Source organism: Oxyura jamaicensis, chromosome 1 (assembly GCF_011077185.1).
Source record: "Oxyura jamaicensis isolate SHBP4307 breed ruddy duck chromosome 1, BPBGC_Ojam_1.0, whole genome shotgun sequence".
Lineage (NCBI taxonomy): Eukaryota > Metazoa > Chordata > Aves > Anseriformes > Anatidae > Oxyura > Oxyura jamaicensis.
Genome location: NC_048893.1, coordinates 41,785,115 through 41,800,744, shown reverse-complemented (window position 1 = coordinate 41,800,744; position 15,630 = coordinate 41,785,115). Strand labels below are relative to the sequence as shown.

Sequence of the window (15,630 nt, the reverse complement as noted above, 5' to 3'; positions counted from 1 at the left end):
CTTAATTTATTACTTGAAATTTCCATATGAAGTCTCTATGTTGTAAGTATATAATAATAAAACAGTGACTTACAGGGACATTCCCATTCTGGGCAACAACTATCAGTGTTAACTTGAACTGGCATTCCTCGAAAACCACAGTCTGGCTTCTGTGCATCCTTAGGGCAGTTCCTTGAAAGGTTGTATAACATCCAACCCATATTAACACATATATACTGGCTACATTTGTCGACAGGTTCAAGATATCTTGGCTGTCATATATGGAAAAAAAAACAACCAGAATCAACTTTACACTCATTGTACAAGTGATGGCTAGTTTACTGCCCTATTCTGAGACAGAATTAACATATCTATGTGACTCCTCCTACATATTTGACTTTGGGTCTGGAAGCTGGACCAAAATATTCTTTTGTCATGCAACTTTAGATACAGTACAAGCTAACACCTGATCTTGCATTTGACTACCATGAGATGCATAGGATATCAGCAAGCTAACTATAGCCTTCAGATCTTTCTCAGGCAACCTGGTCCCAGGTTAAAAAATAAAAATAAAAGAGAGAGAGATATCATTAAATTAATATTCTGCACTGGTAGTACTAGAAAGTAAAAGACCCCTAAGTAACCAGAACACTGGGAAAAAAAATGTAGCACTTCCTCAGAGAGATTAAATACACACCCACAAACAACAACAACAACAAAAAAGGCATTCAAATAAATTGCATTAAAATAAGCAGAAGTCTGAATATAATTTAGCCAGTTAAATCCTTCAGGCTGACAAGCCAAAAAGGCTTGGATGAGGCAAAAATGTCCTCCAATGTAGATACTGAGTGTATAACTTTGCTGTACAGACTTAATTATCTTGCAGTTGTTATTTGCATCAGTTGTTTTGGAAATAATTGCTTATATGTTACAGATGACAGTGATGAACATCAGTTCACCTACACCCCTCCTGTTCCATCTAGTGACAGTGGAGTACTCTAGATAAAGCATTATGACACAAAAGCATTTAAAAAAATAGAGTATCATGCATTTTCCCATCATTTTACACCCTAACGGAACAAAAGAAATGGAAAACTGAAAGGTCAGATTATGCACAAAGCTTCAAATTCTATGGACTATGGCTTTTTTCTGCACCTCAGAAATATGTTTTGCTGTCTAGAACCAGCACGTAGCTTTAGATTTTTATTTATTTATTTTTTTCCTGAGCAACATATCTAAGTTGCAAAATATACCAGGGCAGTAAAAATGCAGTGATACAACAGTCCTCTAAGAATAATTCATTTTTACACAATAGAAAAAAAAATAAAACAAAAATAAGCGATACTTAAAATCTCTGGTATAACATGCTGAATATCAGTATAGATATCCATACATTAACATATCAAGGCAAGTAAAACTGATCATACCACACATTCAGAAGATGTATACAACAGTGTGTGCATCATTGTACCAGAAGAAGCCTTGTCAGCTATAGCTGTCAATGTTTCTGTGCTTGCCAGAGAATATTGTGTTTCCACAGTCTCTGAAGGGGAAGAAAGCAATAGAATTTCACCAATAGAATGGGATAAATCTATTATGGTTCTCTTCTCCAACTCTGGGCTCTGTTAAATTGAAATAAGGTTTACCTGTTTTCTGTGTTAGGATTTTAGACCAATCTGATGTTGTTACATCTGGAACTTCAGAGAGATTTTTTGCTAAGGTTATATTTCTTTCTCTTGAAAAGGGTGAACTCTGACTTGCAGGTACTGTCAAATACAGCAGGGAAGATTTCTCTGTTGTGGTTGCCTTTGTCTTGGTTACATTTCTTTGCAAATGTGAAGTCTGGCTGCTTTCTAAAGTATCTGAAGCTCTTTCAAATGAGGTTGCATACTTAAATTCTGAAGCTGTAAATGAAGAACTCTTTGTCTGTGATAATGGATTTGTAGTACCAGTTGTTTTAATGATTGTCATTTTTGGAGTCTCTTTACTGCTCTCTGAAACGTGAGATGCTGGAGATGTAAATAAAGACTTGTGTGATACATACACAGGTGTTTCTACGGTAGTAGAAACTGAAGGTAAAGCCATATGAAACTTCAAATCAGCAACAAAAGAACCAGAGGTTTTTGTAGTAATCCTAGGGGCTACAGTAGTGTCAGAAGCAATTAATAAACTGGCTGAAGAACTAGGTGGTATTTTTACAAAAGTATAAGGTGTTTTTAGGGATGTAGCATTCACTGTTGTGTTCATTATCATTGGTGTAGTGGATTGAGTGATGATTCCAGCTGACATGACTGATATTGTTCCATCTTCTGCTGAAGAACTTACCGAAGAACTCTGTTTTCCTAGAGAAACAGTAGAGATAAGAGTGGTCTTAGGAGGAGGTGAAGACATGGAGACCCTGCCAGACTGGCTTTCTAAAGTGACCTTAGGAGTTTTAGGCATTAGTAAAGAGGGCATTATAATGGATGTGTTTAGTGCTGCTGAAAGGCAAGTACAAGAGCTAATGTTTAAAGTGAATGTAGAAAAATCTGCAGAAGTTGCAAAGTCTGTAACTGGACTTTTTGAGGCTCCTTGTACATCTAGAGATGAAACTGGTGTTTGGGTAGCAGTTATATTTTGTGTTAAAGAAGATGTCCTGCTGACTATGGGAATCACTGAAAAACTTGTAGTATGAGATGTCACAGAGGATGGTTGTGATGTTGATAAGATTTTAAGTAGAGATGATGGTGTTGTAAAAGAAAGATCTTTAGGAAAGAAAGTGCCTGCACTCTGTGCAACGGGCATGGTTTTCATCTCTGTGCAAGGACTTATTAGGTACTCTGTAATTTTTTCAGTGGTTGTTAATGTTGCATTTGGAGGTAATATTAATGTCCTAATAGGGAAGACTGTAGAACTAATGGTTTTCTTTGGCTTTTTAGAAATGAATGACAGTGAAAAGGAATCAGTGGGCATTATGTATTTATTTTCTGTTGAGGCTGAGCTTGCTAAAAACGTATCAGAGATTGTAGGATTGACTAGTAGAGACACTGAAGATGTGGAAGGTTCTTTATAAATACTTTTTGAGACAACAGTGACATCTCTCATAGCTTTGGGCTTCAGGGAAGTAGTCAGAGAATACACTGGTATTGAGACTGTGTGTGTTACAGAAGGACTTGAAGAAGTTTTTATAGGGATTTGAGTAGCAACTTGAGGTGAAGATCTAGCCACTATGGGCAGAGCAGCAGAAATACTGCCTTTCATTAATGGAGATATCTGCTTAGAAACAGTCACTGAAATTTCCACTGAAGATAAAAATGGCCTTGGAGAAAATCTATCTAAAGAACTTGTATTTAATGGTACCAGAGAAGTTTTAGATAAGGGTTTGGCTGTTTCTGAAGATGAAGCTGTGATTAATTGAGGAAAACTTGTTTCAAATCTAGTTGTTTTAGGAATTTGAGGAGCTGCTGAAGTCAATGCAGAAATGGGTGTTGAGTGAAATACAGGTTGGCCAAAACCAGACATAGTTCTAACAGACAAAGTGGATAAAGGAGAAGTAGGTGTACTTGATGTCAGCTGTGAACCTAGAAGAAATATGGGTCTTGTGAAAGTTGCTCTGCCTGCCAGCAGAGCAGGCAAAGACACTTCAGAAGATACTCCTGTTCCCTTAGAATGACTTACTGAAGGACTCCTACTCCTCACAGTCCCTGCTGGCAGCTCAGAAGTGGCAGAAGATGGTTTGGAGATCAAATTTGTTGAGGTAGAGGGAACAGATCCTAGCTGAGTGGTTGATGCTTCAAGTGGAAGTGGAACTACCCCTAGTGAATTGGGTATTAATAATGTAAAATGTCTTGGAAGAGGACTGGCAGTGAGTAAGGTTGTTGAAGTTGCTATTGGAATAGGTAAAGTTATAGATGGGATAGAACTGACAGTATGTGATGTGACTGCTGAGGTTTGAAAAGCAGTTAGAAAATCTGTTGAAGATATGAGTTTGGAAAGGACAGAAGAGCTTGCTGTGCTGTGAGGTACACCAGAAGGCTCTACTGTACTTGATAATGAAAATGTTGAATAGGTGTCTGTATTAGATGCTTCCAGTGAATAAAAGTCTGTAATGGACTGCGCTGACATATTAATTCCTGCTGAAGTTGTGTTTGCCTTTGTGGTAATTTCGGTTATCATACGGGTACGAGTTGACTCAGTCCCTGAAGTAATAAGAATAGGATGTTTCTGAGGAAATCTCGTGGTAGTAATCATGTGAGGGAATAACAATGAAGGTTTTGTTTCAATTGCTGATTCCACAGGTGTCACAGGTATACCTAAAATGAAAATGCACATTTCACTGTCTTTTGTGGATTATTGGTAAAGCAAAATAGCGACATCTATTCAAGTCCCATTAAAATACTAATAAATCAGAGCATAATTTTGCTGAAAAGATAAGTTACCAATGGTTCCAGGTTGCCTGATGGCTTTGAGGAACTCAACTCACTCTCAAGAAGATTCTAATTTTCTTTGCAAATGGAGTAGCCAATTTTTATTATTACTGAAAACCTTGAATTTGCAGAGCAGTTTTGAAGCAACTAGGGAATTCTATGAAAAATTCAGTAAACTAAAATAGTAAAAAAAAAAAAAAAAAAAAAAGGCATAAGTAGATTATAGAGTATGCTATCTTCTTTTATATCTTTGGAAGGCAATATAATATATGAGATATCTTTATACTAGCAAATATCAAAATGCAATTAATTTAAATTTGTAAAGGAAAAAATGAAGTACTAAAATGCAATAGGTGTGTTAAAAGAATGTAATATTCCAAAAATAAACAAATAGTGGTATCTTCACCCACCAGAAGTTATTAAATAGATATAAGGAAGTTGTTAGGGATGGCTCGCCTACTGAAAAGTCTGAACTTTTCACCACAGCTATATTTTTTCCATTTGAGATCTTTCATATACATATTACACTCTAGCATTATATAGTCAAATCACAGTTACAGTGAGTCTAAAAACACCAAAAATGTTGAATTTCACACTATTAGATAAATGAAGGGATTCAATATAGATATTCATATGAATGTAGAAGATGTATTTTGGATGACTGGGAATGGAGCCTACTTCCCAGAGAGAAGCTCTTCAACAGAAAGATATTTTGTTAAAACATTTAATAAAAATAAATAATAATAATAATAAAAACAAAACACATCTGATTAAATTGCTTCTCATTATCTGTAAAACAATTTATAAGATTAGATCAATATCATAAAATATACTTACAATCTTCTGGGTAAACACATTTAAGTGTGACCTCATCAAGGATCATGTTTTTGGGACAGTACGGCAAGCATCCTTCAACCCTTTAAAATATTGTATAGTTAATTCTAAAGCCACAGCAGAAATATGAATCAATTTTAAATTATCTCATTTTGGTAAAACGAGACATTTGAATGTCTTCCCCATCAGAGTTCTGAGAACTTTCCAGTGTAAAGACGAACACAGAATTATGAGTCATTTTAAGGTCAATGAGACAGCACAATTCTGTTTCTAAATTATTAATAATCAATGATTTGCATATGCTGATGGATGTGATGGCTTTGGAGCATTCTGCTTCCACACACAGGTGGAAGTTCAGATGCCTAAGCTGAACAGATTCCAATAGGACCAAGAACTTAACTTGAAAGAGTGCTGTTTTGCACAGATATGTTCATTTCAGATATTACAATATTTAGACTGACTCTATAAAAAAGTCTCGTTCTTGTGCAGTTTCAGAGTGGAAGAGTACAGACAAGTCTATATATTATGTTACCTTTTAATTATGGGGGGATTTTTAATAATAAAATCATTCAATAAGCAACCAGTGTGCCAATACAGATATAATGTAAAAATAGCAAGACAGGAAATCAGTTATATTAGTAATAATCCTAACCATAGATTGCATAGGCCCACGGAGATAATCTGAAATTCAAAATAGCATTTCTTTTCCACCGGATTTTGTGTCTTGAGTTTTTATACATATTTTCTTTTGTTTTATTTATAAAAAATTACTTTCTGTAGATGCCAGGGAGATCCATGGAAACAGGAAAACTTATTACTTAGACTAACAAACTAACACCAGCAGGGTAAAATCCCTCCTGTCGTGCCAAAGACCATCTTTTAGTGTAAAGTTCCATTCTCTCACAGGAGAGGGCGTCATTCACCCTAACTATTCCTCTAGCTTTTGGGTCTCAGACTTCTAACCACCAGAAGGATTAAATCAGTTACAGTATCATGAGATACTAGTTTAGGATTTGTATATATCATATCCATTGAAGGGAACAGAGTTCATTTCATTTAATATATGTCAACCTACCACTACCAGAAGCTAATCCCCTAGGCTAAATACCTTCTATTCTTTGTTCCTACTTATGTCAAAAGACCACATGTAAACAAGAATATATAATATGGAAAACAAGTGGCTTGTTGCAAATGTTTTCACACTAATTGTGAGAATTGCTATTGAAATTTGGATGACTAAAAATTAATGGACATTGCAGCTGAAGTAATTTTCAGAAAACATACTGTATGAACATTTCATGAAAAAATATAGCAGTAATATTGAGCTTAATTTGACTTACGGAGGAAGAAATTTACATGCTATTCCTTCAGGGTCACTACATGTTTTAAAACAAGGATTAGCACAAGATTCATATCTCCATTCACACATCCTTCTATAAGGCACAGAGGCACTGAGTTCTGAGAAAGAAGGAGAAGGTATTACTTATTGGTTTAGCAGTCAAAAAAACTATAAATTTATAGTATTTTCTATATCCTTGGAATTTTCAGAAAAATGTAAAGAAGAAAAACCCAGTATAGAAATATTCAAGAACTTTAATAGGTGAGATTTTGTTCATTTATGTCATTTGAATAAGTATTTTAAATTCAATCAAGGTAAAAGACACTGAAACATCAAAGATACAAACAACTACTCATTTTTCACAACACATTCTGTTTAAAAAGATCAGTTAAAAATAGTTAATCATAGTGAATGTACTCTTTGTTTCAAATGTGATACTGTTACTCCATTCATTTAAGAAAAAAAAAAAAAAAGATATCTGTAGATCAATAACAAGATATTAACATGCACTTTTTGTGACATGCCACATTTATTTTGAAAGAATAAAACAATTAAAATATAGTCAAAAGATAAAGTGTTCTTTGTGTCTGCAAAAAAATAGAAAATAATAACATTTGGATGTAGAATGGAAGACAAAGACAGAATAGTAATTAAGAAGAGGATAAAAATACTTATTATTATTGCTAATGTATGAGAAATGCTCTGAAGGCAAGCAGAAGAAATCAAACTTATCCTGTGGATTATGCAAAATTTACCTTCAATACTAAAGCTACTTAGACGTTTGAATTCTTCTGAGTCATCATACTTTGCCACTTTAACACCAGATGATGTGAGAATGATGAAAAAGCCTTTTTTACTGTGCAGTTCAAAGGCACTGAGCCCTGGACTCCAGAGGCCTTGGTGGTGGAAAAATGTGGCTCGTCTCCGAAAGGAGGCACTTGCCTGCCACTGTTCCAGCCCAATGGTTTCATTAGCGTGTATGTACAGAAAGTAGTTTGGCCTTTCAGCAGATTCAAGGGAAACAAGAGAGAGAGCTTCGACAAAAGACAAAAAAAAATTAATAGCAAACTTTTCATAGAAAACAGTCTGAAAGTGATATCCAATCTATATATTGGCTAAGTGGCTCCTTTTAAACACCTGCTTTATATGAAAATAAATAAATAAATAAATAATCTATAGTGTGGAAAAGGTAGAAATGCAGGTCAAAAAGAAACTTCAAGTGATCACATAATGCAGAGCTCACCAAAGAGCTAATCAGATAAAAACTACATTCAGCCTACTACTACCAGCCTTCAAAATAATTCATAAGCAGTCTCAGCTTGGGATATGCTCAAATGGAGATAGTTTTTCCTCAGCTCTGGATATCCAACTGTTCTACTGCAATGAAATTTGTTTAGTAAGTAACATCGCAAATTCTGTAAGAGTGTGCCTTACTTCATCTTCATGTCAAGCTTTTTTTACACCGTCATATCCAGAAATACAGTAAGGAAACTTGTGGGCAAATAAAAAACTCAACCCTCTGTTTCTTCTATTCCTGCCAAAAATTGAAAGTGAAGAAAATTACCTGAGAATTTAAGAACTTAGAGTAAGGCTGACTTCAGATCTGTTTTTCACCTTGAATACAGTCTGGCAATATCTTTAATCTAGATGAGCAATACCTCATCCCTCACAAATATGAAAACTGTGTACTGCACAGACACAATGAATATTTTAATTATACTTGACACTGGTTGTATAATTGGACAAGACTGAACTTATTCTTCTATTTTATATACTTTCTGTTTTTAAAATTGTAGCTAAAAACCTACATGGAAAATTGTCCACAGCTTGTGACTATAGTTTCAAATTAATTACTGTAAATACAGTAAAATTTTACAGTAAATACATTCTCTATGTTGACTTTTGCGGGTTTAGGATTTTGTCAAAAAATTAAATTCTGTAGCTACAGAAAACAACGAGAAAGTCAGTATTGACTTCAGTGGCACAAACTCAGTGTACGTGAAGAAAAGAAAACATATGCAGAAGGCAAAATATTTAAACATCTATTTTTAGTTATATTGTTCGGATCTGTATCTGATAAATGAAGAATAGACTTTAGGAATAGCTGTTGACCTAAGAAACTCCCTTCTACATTATATTGAGATGCCGCTCACTAATAATGCAGGAGTCAGATTGGTTGTTCTAATTTGCATGCTTTATGGTGCATTAAAAGTCACAAAAAAGAAGAGATAGAAAAGAAATGATTTTACTGGAGACAAAATTTTCTTCACTCATCTTCAGAAATGTTACTTTTTAGGTACACATGCAAATTTTTCCATTTTATAGTTATACAATCTAATTACATTTTTCTCAAGAAGGAATTCTTCACTCAGATTTTGCAGCATATCTAAACCAATTTCTGAAAAGTCAGTTTTAGAGCTGGCAGGTAGGTTTTCCAATATTTTTTTCCAAAAAGTCAGTATTCCTCCTCAAAAGTAGAACACTTCATTGTTATTATTCCAATAACTAAAAATATCTAGACTATTTTAGGTTTAGAAGGTGCAGCAAAAAACATTCTTATAGTTTGAAAAATATCTATTGATATTCACAGTAATGTTGAGAACACTTACATAAATCTTTATCTTTGAAAAGACCTGGGGTTATCATGAAACTGAAAAATACATTTCCATATGCTCCAGTTCTAGGCAGGGGAAATATCCTTCTACTAGATACATTAGCTCCTATAATCGTGTCATTTTCTCCAGAACTTGCCAAAATATAGGGTCCTTCACCAAGCCCTAAAGGAAGAAAAATCACATAGAAAAAGAAAAAACAATCCTACTTGCATAACATACAAAACTTAAGCATTAGCTGACATAATATATTGCCTTAAATATTTCACCTTACCTGGAATCAAATATATTTTGAACTACAGCTCAAAGCCTCAAGGTATTATGCTGGAGTAGGTCTGCATCTATCTGTTCAAGGTACTCCCTCTTTGCTTGCTTTCCAGAATACAATAGATACAAAGTGAGCATAAAAAAGTGTGGGCAGCTATCCTCATAACATGGAACATACAAGAAAGCAGTCTGGGCTGCCTCTGTGTAGTATTTTGTCTTTTGCATGTCCTTATTTCCATATTTTGGAATACCAACACAGTAACTTTAGTATTATTCTCCAAATAGACACTGAAACTACTCCAATATCTACAAAGCAATTAAAAAAGAAGGCTGTAATTGAAGTTTTGGCAGCACCCTTGCTTAAGCAGTTGTCTAGTTCATCTTCTCCCACAGACCACTTGCTTCTGTCCCCCTACAACCCCATTTATTATGCCATCCTAAGTACTTCAGCAGTAAACTAATCCTACTGAAAAATGACCAGCTAAATTTTCCAGTCTGGTTCAGCACATAGTCATCCAAAAGTTCATGCCAATATAGCGGTGACAACTTCAGCTGGTACAGCTGCCAAAATGCTGCTGTCCCAACTATGCCCCAGACATCCTATAACACACCCTTAAAGCTATTTCTGCGGGGCTGGAAAGGCTCAGAGGGATACATTGAGATATAACAGCATCAGTCTTTGTCACTATACCCCACTGAAAGAACCAAGAGCAGCATACTTCTAAGACCTTGCCTTGTGAGTAATAAACAAGGTTTGTAAATTTTGAGAAAGCTTTTAATCCTTTAATTCCAGTGAGAAGACTGAACCCCCTTCCTAACCTAGAACATCTGCTCTCTGATATGACTCTTCTAAGAGGGAAGAACTTATCTCAATAATGAGATTTGGCTTTGCTAGAAGTTAAACACCATTTTCTGAAGAAAACTGCAAGAAAATAACTAGTGTTTTTATAATGAAGCTATGCTGGAATTTGTATGTACTGGAAGCTCACAAACTTGCCACAAAGTGATCCCTTTTATGGAAGTGGCAAGTCAATTACTGACTCTACCCTAAATCATGGGATGTTCATCCCCACATACTAACAGACATTTTGCCTGTGACTTCAGCAAAAGCAGGACTGAGCTGTAACTGATGAAGTTTCCACAAAGATTCAACAGTTTGACATCATGCACAGCAAAAAAGAATCAGAGGACAAGCCATCCCACACACCAGAAAGTGTTTTGATGTCATTCAATGGTCAACACATGCCATCCTTGATTTTCTTACTACTTTTTCAGTAAGACAAAATTCCACATTGCAAGGAATATTGTAGGAAGCCAGGTACACCTAGAAGTATCTAAATTCTGCTAATGTAGTGGGTTGGACTTTCTAAAGCAGAAAAGCATTGTCTACTGTATGATGCTCATTACAGGATGCAAGTTGCTAAAAAGGATGTATCAAAAGTCACATTTGTGTGATTGCAGTTAGCCAATTTTCCCTTCTTTTCACTTCCTACAAACACTTGCACAATATCTCAAATCTAAGAAGGGATGTCACAGGAAGTTTATTACATGAATACAGCTCTCATTATAAGTTAGTTACTTTATGGTACAGGAGTTAGTTATCTTACGGTAGAGTACTTGTGAGGCCAGTGCAGAAAATCATGTATCCTACCAATTTCAAAATGTAATAGGTCTCATTTCTAAATTCTGGAGCACAAGCACAAGCTAACTGCCTTCTAGAGCTTTTTCCTGACTTCCAAAATGTGCTGCATGGCACAGCAATCCACCCACATGCTGAAAAAGTTGAGGTTATGAACTGAGACATCAGGGAATACTAAGATTATTTAACACAGCTAGGTCACTGACCTTCACCCACTAAAAGCAGAAGCAAATCAGTTATAACTAGACATGTCAAGTCAAAGAATCATCTCATCAATTGATTCAACTGAATTCTTAATTGAACTAGAGCAAACTCTTTTATATGTCAATATAAGATGGAAAATCAAAAAAAAAAAAAAAAGCCAATTTAGAATAAAACCCAATAGCATAAATTAATGAGTGTGACAAATATTAATAAAATATGAAGGTTTTCTTTCTTTCTTTCTTTCTTTTTTCTAAAAATCCTATCAGATTAATTATGATGATGATGATTTATCTTAACTCAGTATCATCAGAGACCAAAGGAATGGTCTAGATTATTCCTTTCTGGATAAAAAGACTAAATTTCACAACACCAAAGGCAATTAGTTCAGTGGGGTGAAAATTCAAATGATAATAACCATGTATAACTACGTTAGATGCACAGTAATGTGTCAGTATTTGAATCCCTTACTAATGTGAGATTATCTGTTTTTATTCACACTGGTCAAATCCCAAATACTATGAGATACCACACAAAAAAAAAAAATAAAAAAAATAAAATGATTTAAAAACAACAACAACAACAAAAGAAAACAGCATTTTTAGATACCTATAGCAGAAGTGAATGGAAGAAACACACACACACACACACACACACACACACACACACAAAAAAAAAGGAATGGTGGGTTTCCTTAATCATCAACTAAATCTTTCATGTTTTAACATTCCACATGCAATATCCAGTTTCCATATATTTTATTATATTGTAGCACTACACCAGTAAACAGACAGTGGCAAAAAGTAATTTTGTGCAGACTCATCCTGTGAAACTCAAGAATAAAAGGAATGTGTTCATACAAGCCCTTGCCTCCAGCGATACTTTACTGTGTCTGCCTAAGTGGAAGAAAACACCTTTGTTACAAATCAGAGGTTATGTTGCAATAAATAGTCAGTATAGTGACATAATGATATTAAATGAGCAAGGAATACGTGGCAAATGACATATTTGTCACCTCTTCTATGTAATGGATCTGAAGGTCCAGAGAACTCAAGTGATTGTGACTATGTAATCCTACCCTAGGGAACAGGGAGCACAGAAATGAGATAACCTCCAACACTGCTGCAGCTTACAGAGACTCTTCTCAGCACAAGCTATAATTAGTTTTGTTTTCTGTGTGCAGTGTATCATATTTCATCCGAGATTCCAGATGTGTGTTTTTACTTACAGGTAAGTTGTTTGTTTCCATGCTCCCACTGTCTCTGGACATACAGCAGAAAGACTCATGGAGCCTCGGTTTGCTAACTTGCTGAGCTCACTGAACTCATATACCCAAATCAAGAATCCAAACAAATAAATAAATAAGCCAATAGATAAATCATAACAGCTAAAGAGAGATATTACGAAACTAAATGTTTTTCAGGTTTAGTCTGAGTGAACCAATATAAGACAAGTGTGTCTTGGGTTTTTGTTTTTAAAAGAGAAACAAAATAATAGGTGGGGAGAAAAGTATTTGAAAATAGCATAGTACGGAAAGAAAGATGATAAACAGTATGTCAAAAACACCTTCCATATTCTAGAGTGGTCAACGTGAGAAATTACTGGGTTTTATTCAATGGCCTGCAACCAAGTGCTTTATAAAAACAGTTTTGATGTTGTAATCAGGGAATATAGATTTGTTTCTAGCACATCGCTAGGTGGTATACTAGCAAACATGAAGCCTATGTATTTTCAACAAGGTATATAAATACCGGGATGGATCAAAGAGAGTAATATTAAGTACTACATACCTTGATTGTAATATTCACAGTCATAAGCTAAAAGAAAAAGAAAACAAGGATATTATTACTATGAATTAACAACGGAATTCATGCTTACCTTCACCCTAAAAATGTAAAATTCACTTTCATCAGAGGAAGTTTCATTTTCTGTAACGTATTTCAACTAGTGACTTTATTTCCTCTGGCTTTTATTCAGTGACATAGAGCATGTTTGAATAGATGTGCCAGAACAGCAGACCGGAAGCACTAACTATTGTACAGCTAAGAACTCTTCCCACCATCAGTGAAAAGTAGAACAGATTGGAAATCTTTTCTACCCCACACAGAATCCTGGGCATCCCCCACATGTGGCATGTCTGTGCCTTTCCAACAGCCTCTGAGCACAACCAGTCCTCTAAAGAGGGTATGTTCAGGTGTTGAGCAGCTAACACACAGGTCACTTTAAAAAAATGTAAAGTGTATTTATTATCCACCTTCTTTTGTTAAATTTTTAATTTTGGGAAGAGAAAAGCCAAAGATGTCCCTTTCTCTGAGTGGGCTCTGGTGTGAGGCCAGCCCAGGTACATACCACAGAGAGAGGGAGATCGCCAGTGTATCACTGCTCCTTGCTGGCAGCACTTGTGGGCATAAGCTGCAATACTGGTACACAAACATTCACAGTCCCCACCAAGATTGCAGTTACATGTATCTGTATGACAGTTTTTGACAAAGGAAGTCACATCAATCTGGAAAAAAAAGAAAGGGGCAGGCGGAGAGAGAGAGCACTTTATTGCATGAGCTGTACAAATTCCTGTTGCACAATTTTCAGCAGGAGTGCTACCTCTGGAACGATTGTCTGAAGTTACCACAAATATAAGACATTTTCTAAGGTTTGGATACAATCCTTTACAAAAACCGCACTGTGAATAACCATTTTGTACTTACCTTAGAGACCAAAAGAAAAATTTAATCAGTGCTTATTAACAAGTATGACTGTCTACGCTTTCTATTTGTTGACTCCAAAGACCATGTTGAATGTGACAGTTCTGTGTTTTCATAAAGCAAATGCTGCCACCTATAGACATCTTGTTAGTTTTGCATGAAGAACAGCAAAATCAGAGCTGCAACTGATGATTGAGTAATTAAAGTAGCAATTTGTAGAGGGGCTTTTGGTCAGGAAAATAAAGCTTGAGCACTTGGTGACATTTTGCAGAAATATATTTCTACATTTATCAAGTTTTTGATATAATTTGTCCAAAAATCTTCATTAGTTCAGACACTCACTTCACCACTCAAAAATCCTACTGCAGTCCCAAATTTAATAGCATAATACTGTTACAGTATTTCTTGGATTAAAATCAACTTTTTTTGTAATATTGAGCTAGATCTCAAAAAAAAAAAAAAAAAAAAAAGTGTTCTTTTTCAACACATAGGAACTTTAAAACAATGTATTTTTCAGTTTAGAATCATTTATAGACTCTAATCTAGTTCAGCTGTAGAGCACTCCAATGGCACTCATCAGATTACCCAAATACCACCACAGCAACAAGGCAGCACTTATCTAACATTGAGACAGCTTCTCAGCTGGCAGTTGCTAGACGCTGGCAGAGATAAGATGACCATTTTTCTGCCTTTAGTGCTTGGAGAGAGATGCCATTTTGCTTTCACTCTTTTTCTTATTTTGAAAATCCGTGGGTTAGGGACACGGGCATTAGCTCAGTTGAAAATGACTGTAGTAGCTTAGCAGGAATCGCAGACTGGCTCCAGAGTTCAACCTGTCTCCTGTTCACAGAACAGCATCTCTCCACTTTTGTGACAAGCTGGGAAGCTAGGCTTGAAGCTCCTGCTGAGTTCGGGAGTTATGAGGAAGACCTTTCTTTCTGCAGGTGTCAGGGCTCCCCTCAGGCCCTGCTGAGCTCAGTGCTCAGCTGGGCAATTGCAATCCATCAGTTGCTGCCAGCCAGAGATGCAAGATTTTGTTTCCCTGAAAATGGGGTTTTCCAGCCTATGCTGAACCCACAGGACACCTGTCCCTGTGAAGGAGCTTGCCCCCATGCACAGTAGCATCCTCCACTGCCCACACAACAGGAGCAACTGCAAGAGCACAGCTCCATGCACCTCCTGACACCCACATCTACACCTTCTGTTCCTCCCAGGCCTCCAGTGTCTGTCTCTGCTTGGATTTTTTTTTTCCTCGAAACCACCTTCCCTGTCTGTGCAGCCAGTAGTTAGGCAGGTATCCTTGGTAGGAAGTCACAGTACCTTTCGGTATTTTTCACATGCTAAAGAGGTTGTAAAAACACCTGAAAGATGTTTACTTTACAAGCTGTCTCATACAAGATGGATATGTACATATGAAAATACTTTACAAATGATTAAATGCCATGTTTTGCACCTGAAATGAATTTCTTAATATCATTATGCTAAATTCTTGGAATAATACTCGAAAATGTTAATCACAACATGGGTAAGATATGGAAAATTAATGTTCAAGAGAAAATGTCTTTCTTTAAGACATTCTTTCTTAAAAACTCTCAAAAGTTCCATTTTTATTTATTACTTTCCACTTTGAAAATACACTCATCACTGTGTT

General features: G+C 35.7%; 1 protein-coding gene across 4 annotated transcripts in view; it reads right to left on the bottom strand.

The window, feature by feature from the left end:
• OTOGL (otogelin like) overlaps positions 1 to 15,630 on the bottom strand; it is a 96,546-nt gene that overhangs the window by 24,661 nt on the left and 56,255 nt on the right. For 3 of the 4 annotated variants that reach the window (XM_035340936.1, XM_035340944.1, XM_035340952.1), the window contains 10 exons: positions 13,627 to 13,783; positions 13,068 to 13,094; positions 9,168 to 9,335; positions 7,314 to 7,592; positions 6,560 to 6,677; positions 5,223 to 5,302; positions 4,005 to 4,271; positions 1,626 to 2,321; positions 1,407 to 1,522; positions 74 to 251 (listed from right to left, as the gene is read on the bottom strand). In XM_035340936.1, coding sequence (XP_035196827.1) covers positions 74 to 251; positions 1,407 to 1,522; positions 1,626 to 2,321; positions 4,005 to 4,271; positions 5,223 to 5,302; positions 6,560 to 6,677; positions 7,314 to 7,592; positions 9,168 to 9,335; positions 13,068 to 13,094; positions 13,627 to 13,783 — 2,086 coding nt within the window. The remainder of the gene's footprint in view (positions 1 to 73; positions 252 to 1,406; positions 1,523 to 1,625; positions 2,322 to 4,004; positions 4,272 to 5,222; positions 5,303 to 6,559; positions 6,678 to 7,313; positions 7,593 to 9,167; positions 9,336 to 13,067; positions 13,095 to 13,626; positions 13,784 to 15,630) is intronic. The other variant, XM_035340960.1, reaches the window with a different exon arrangement.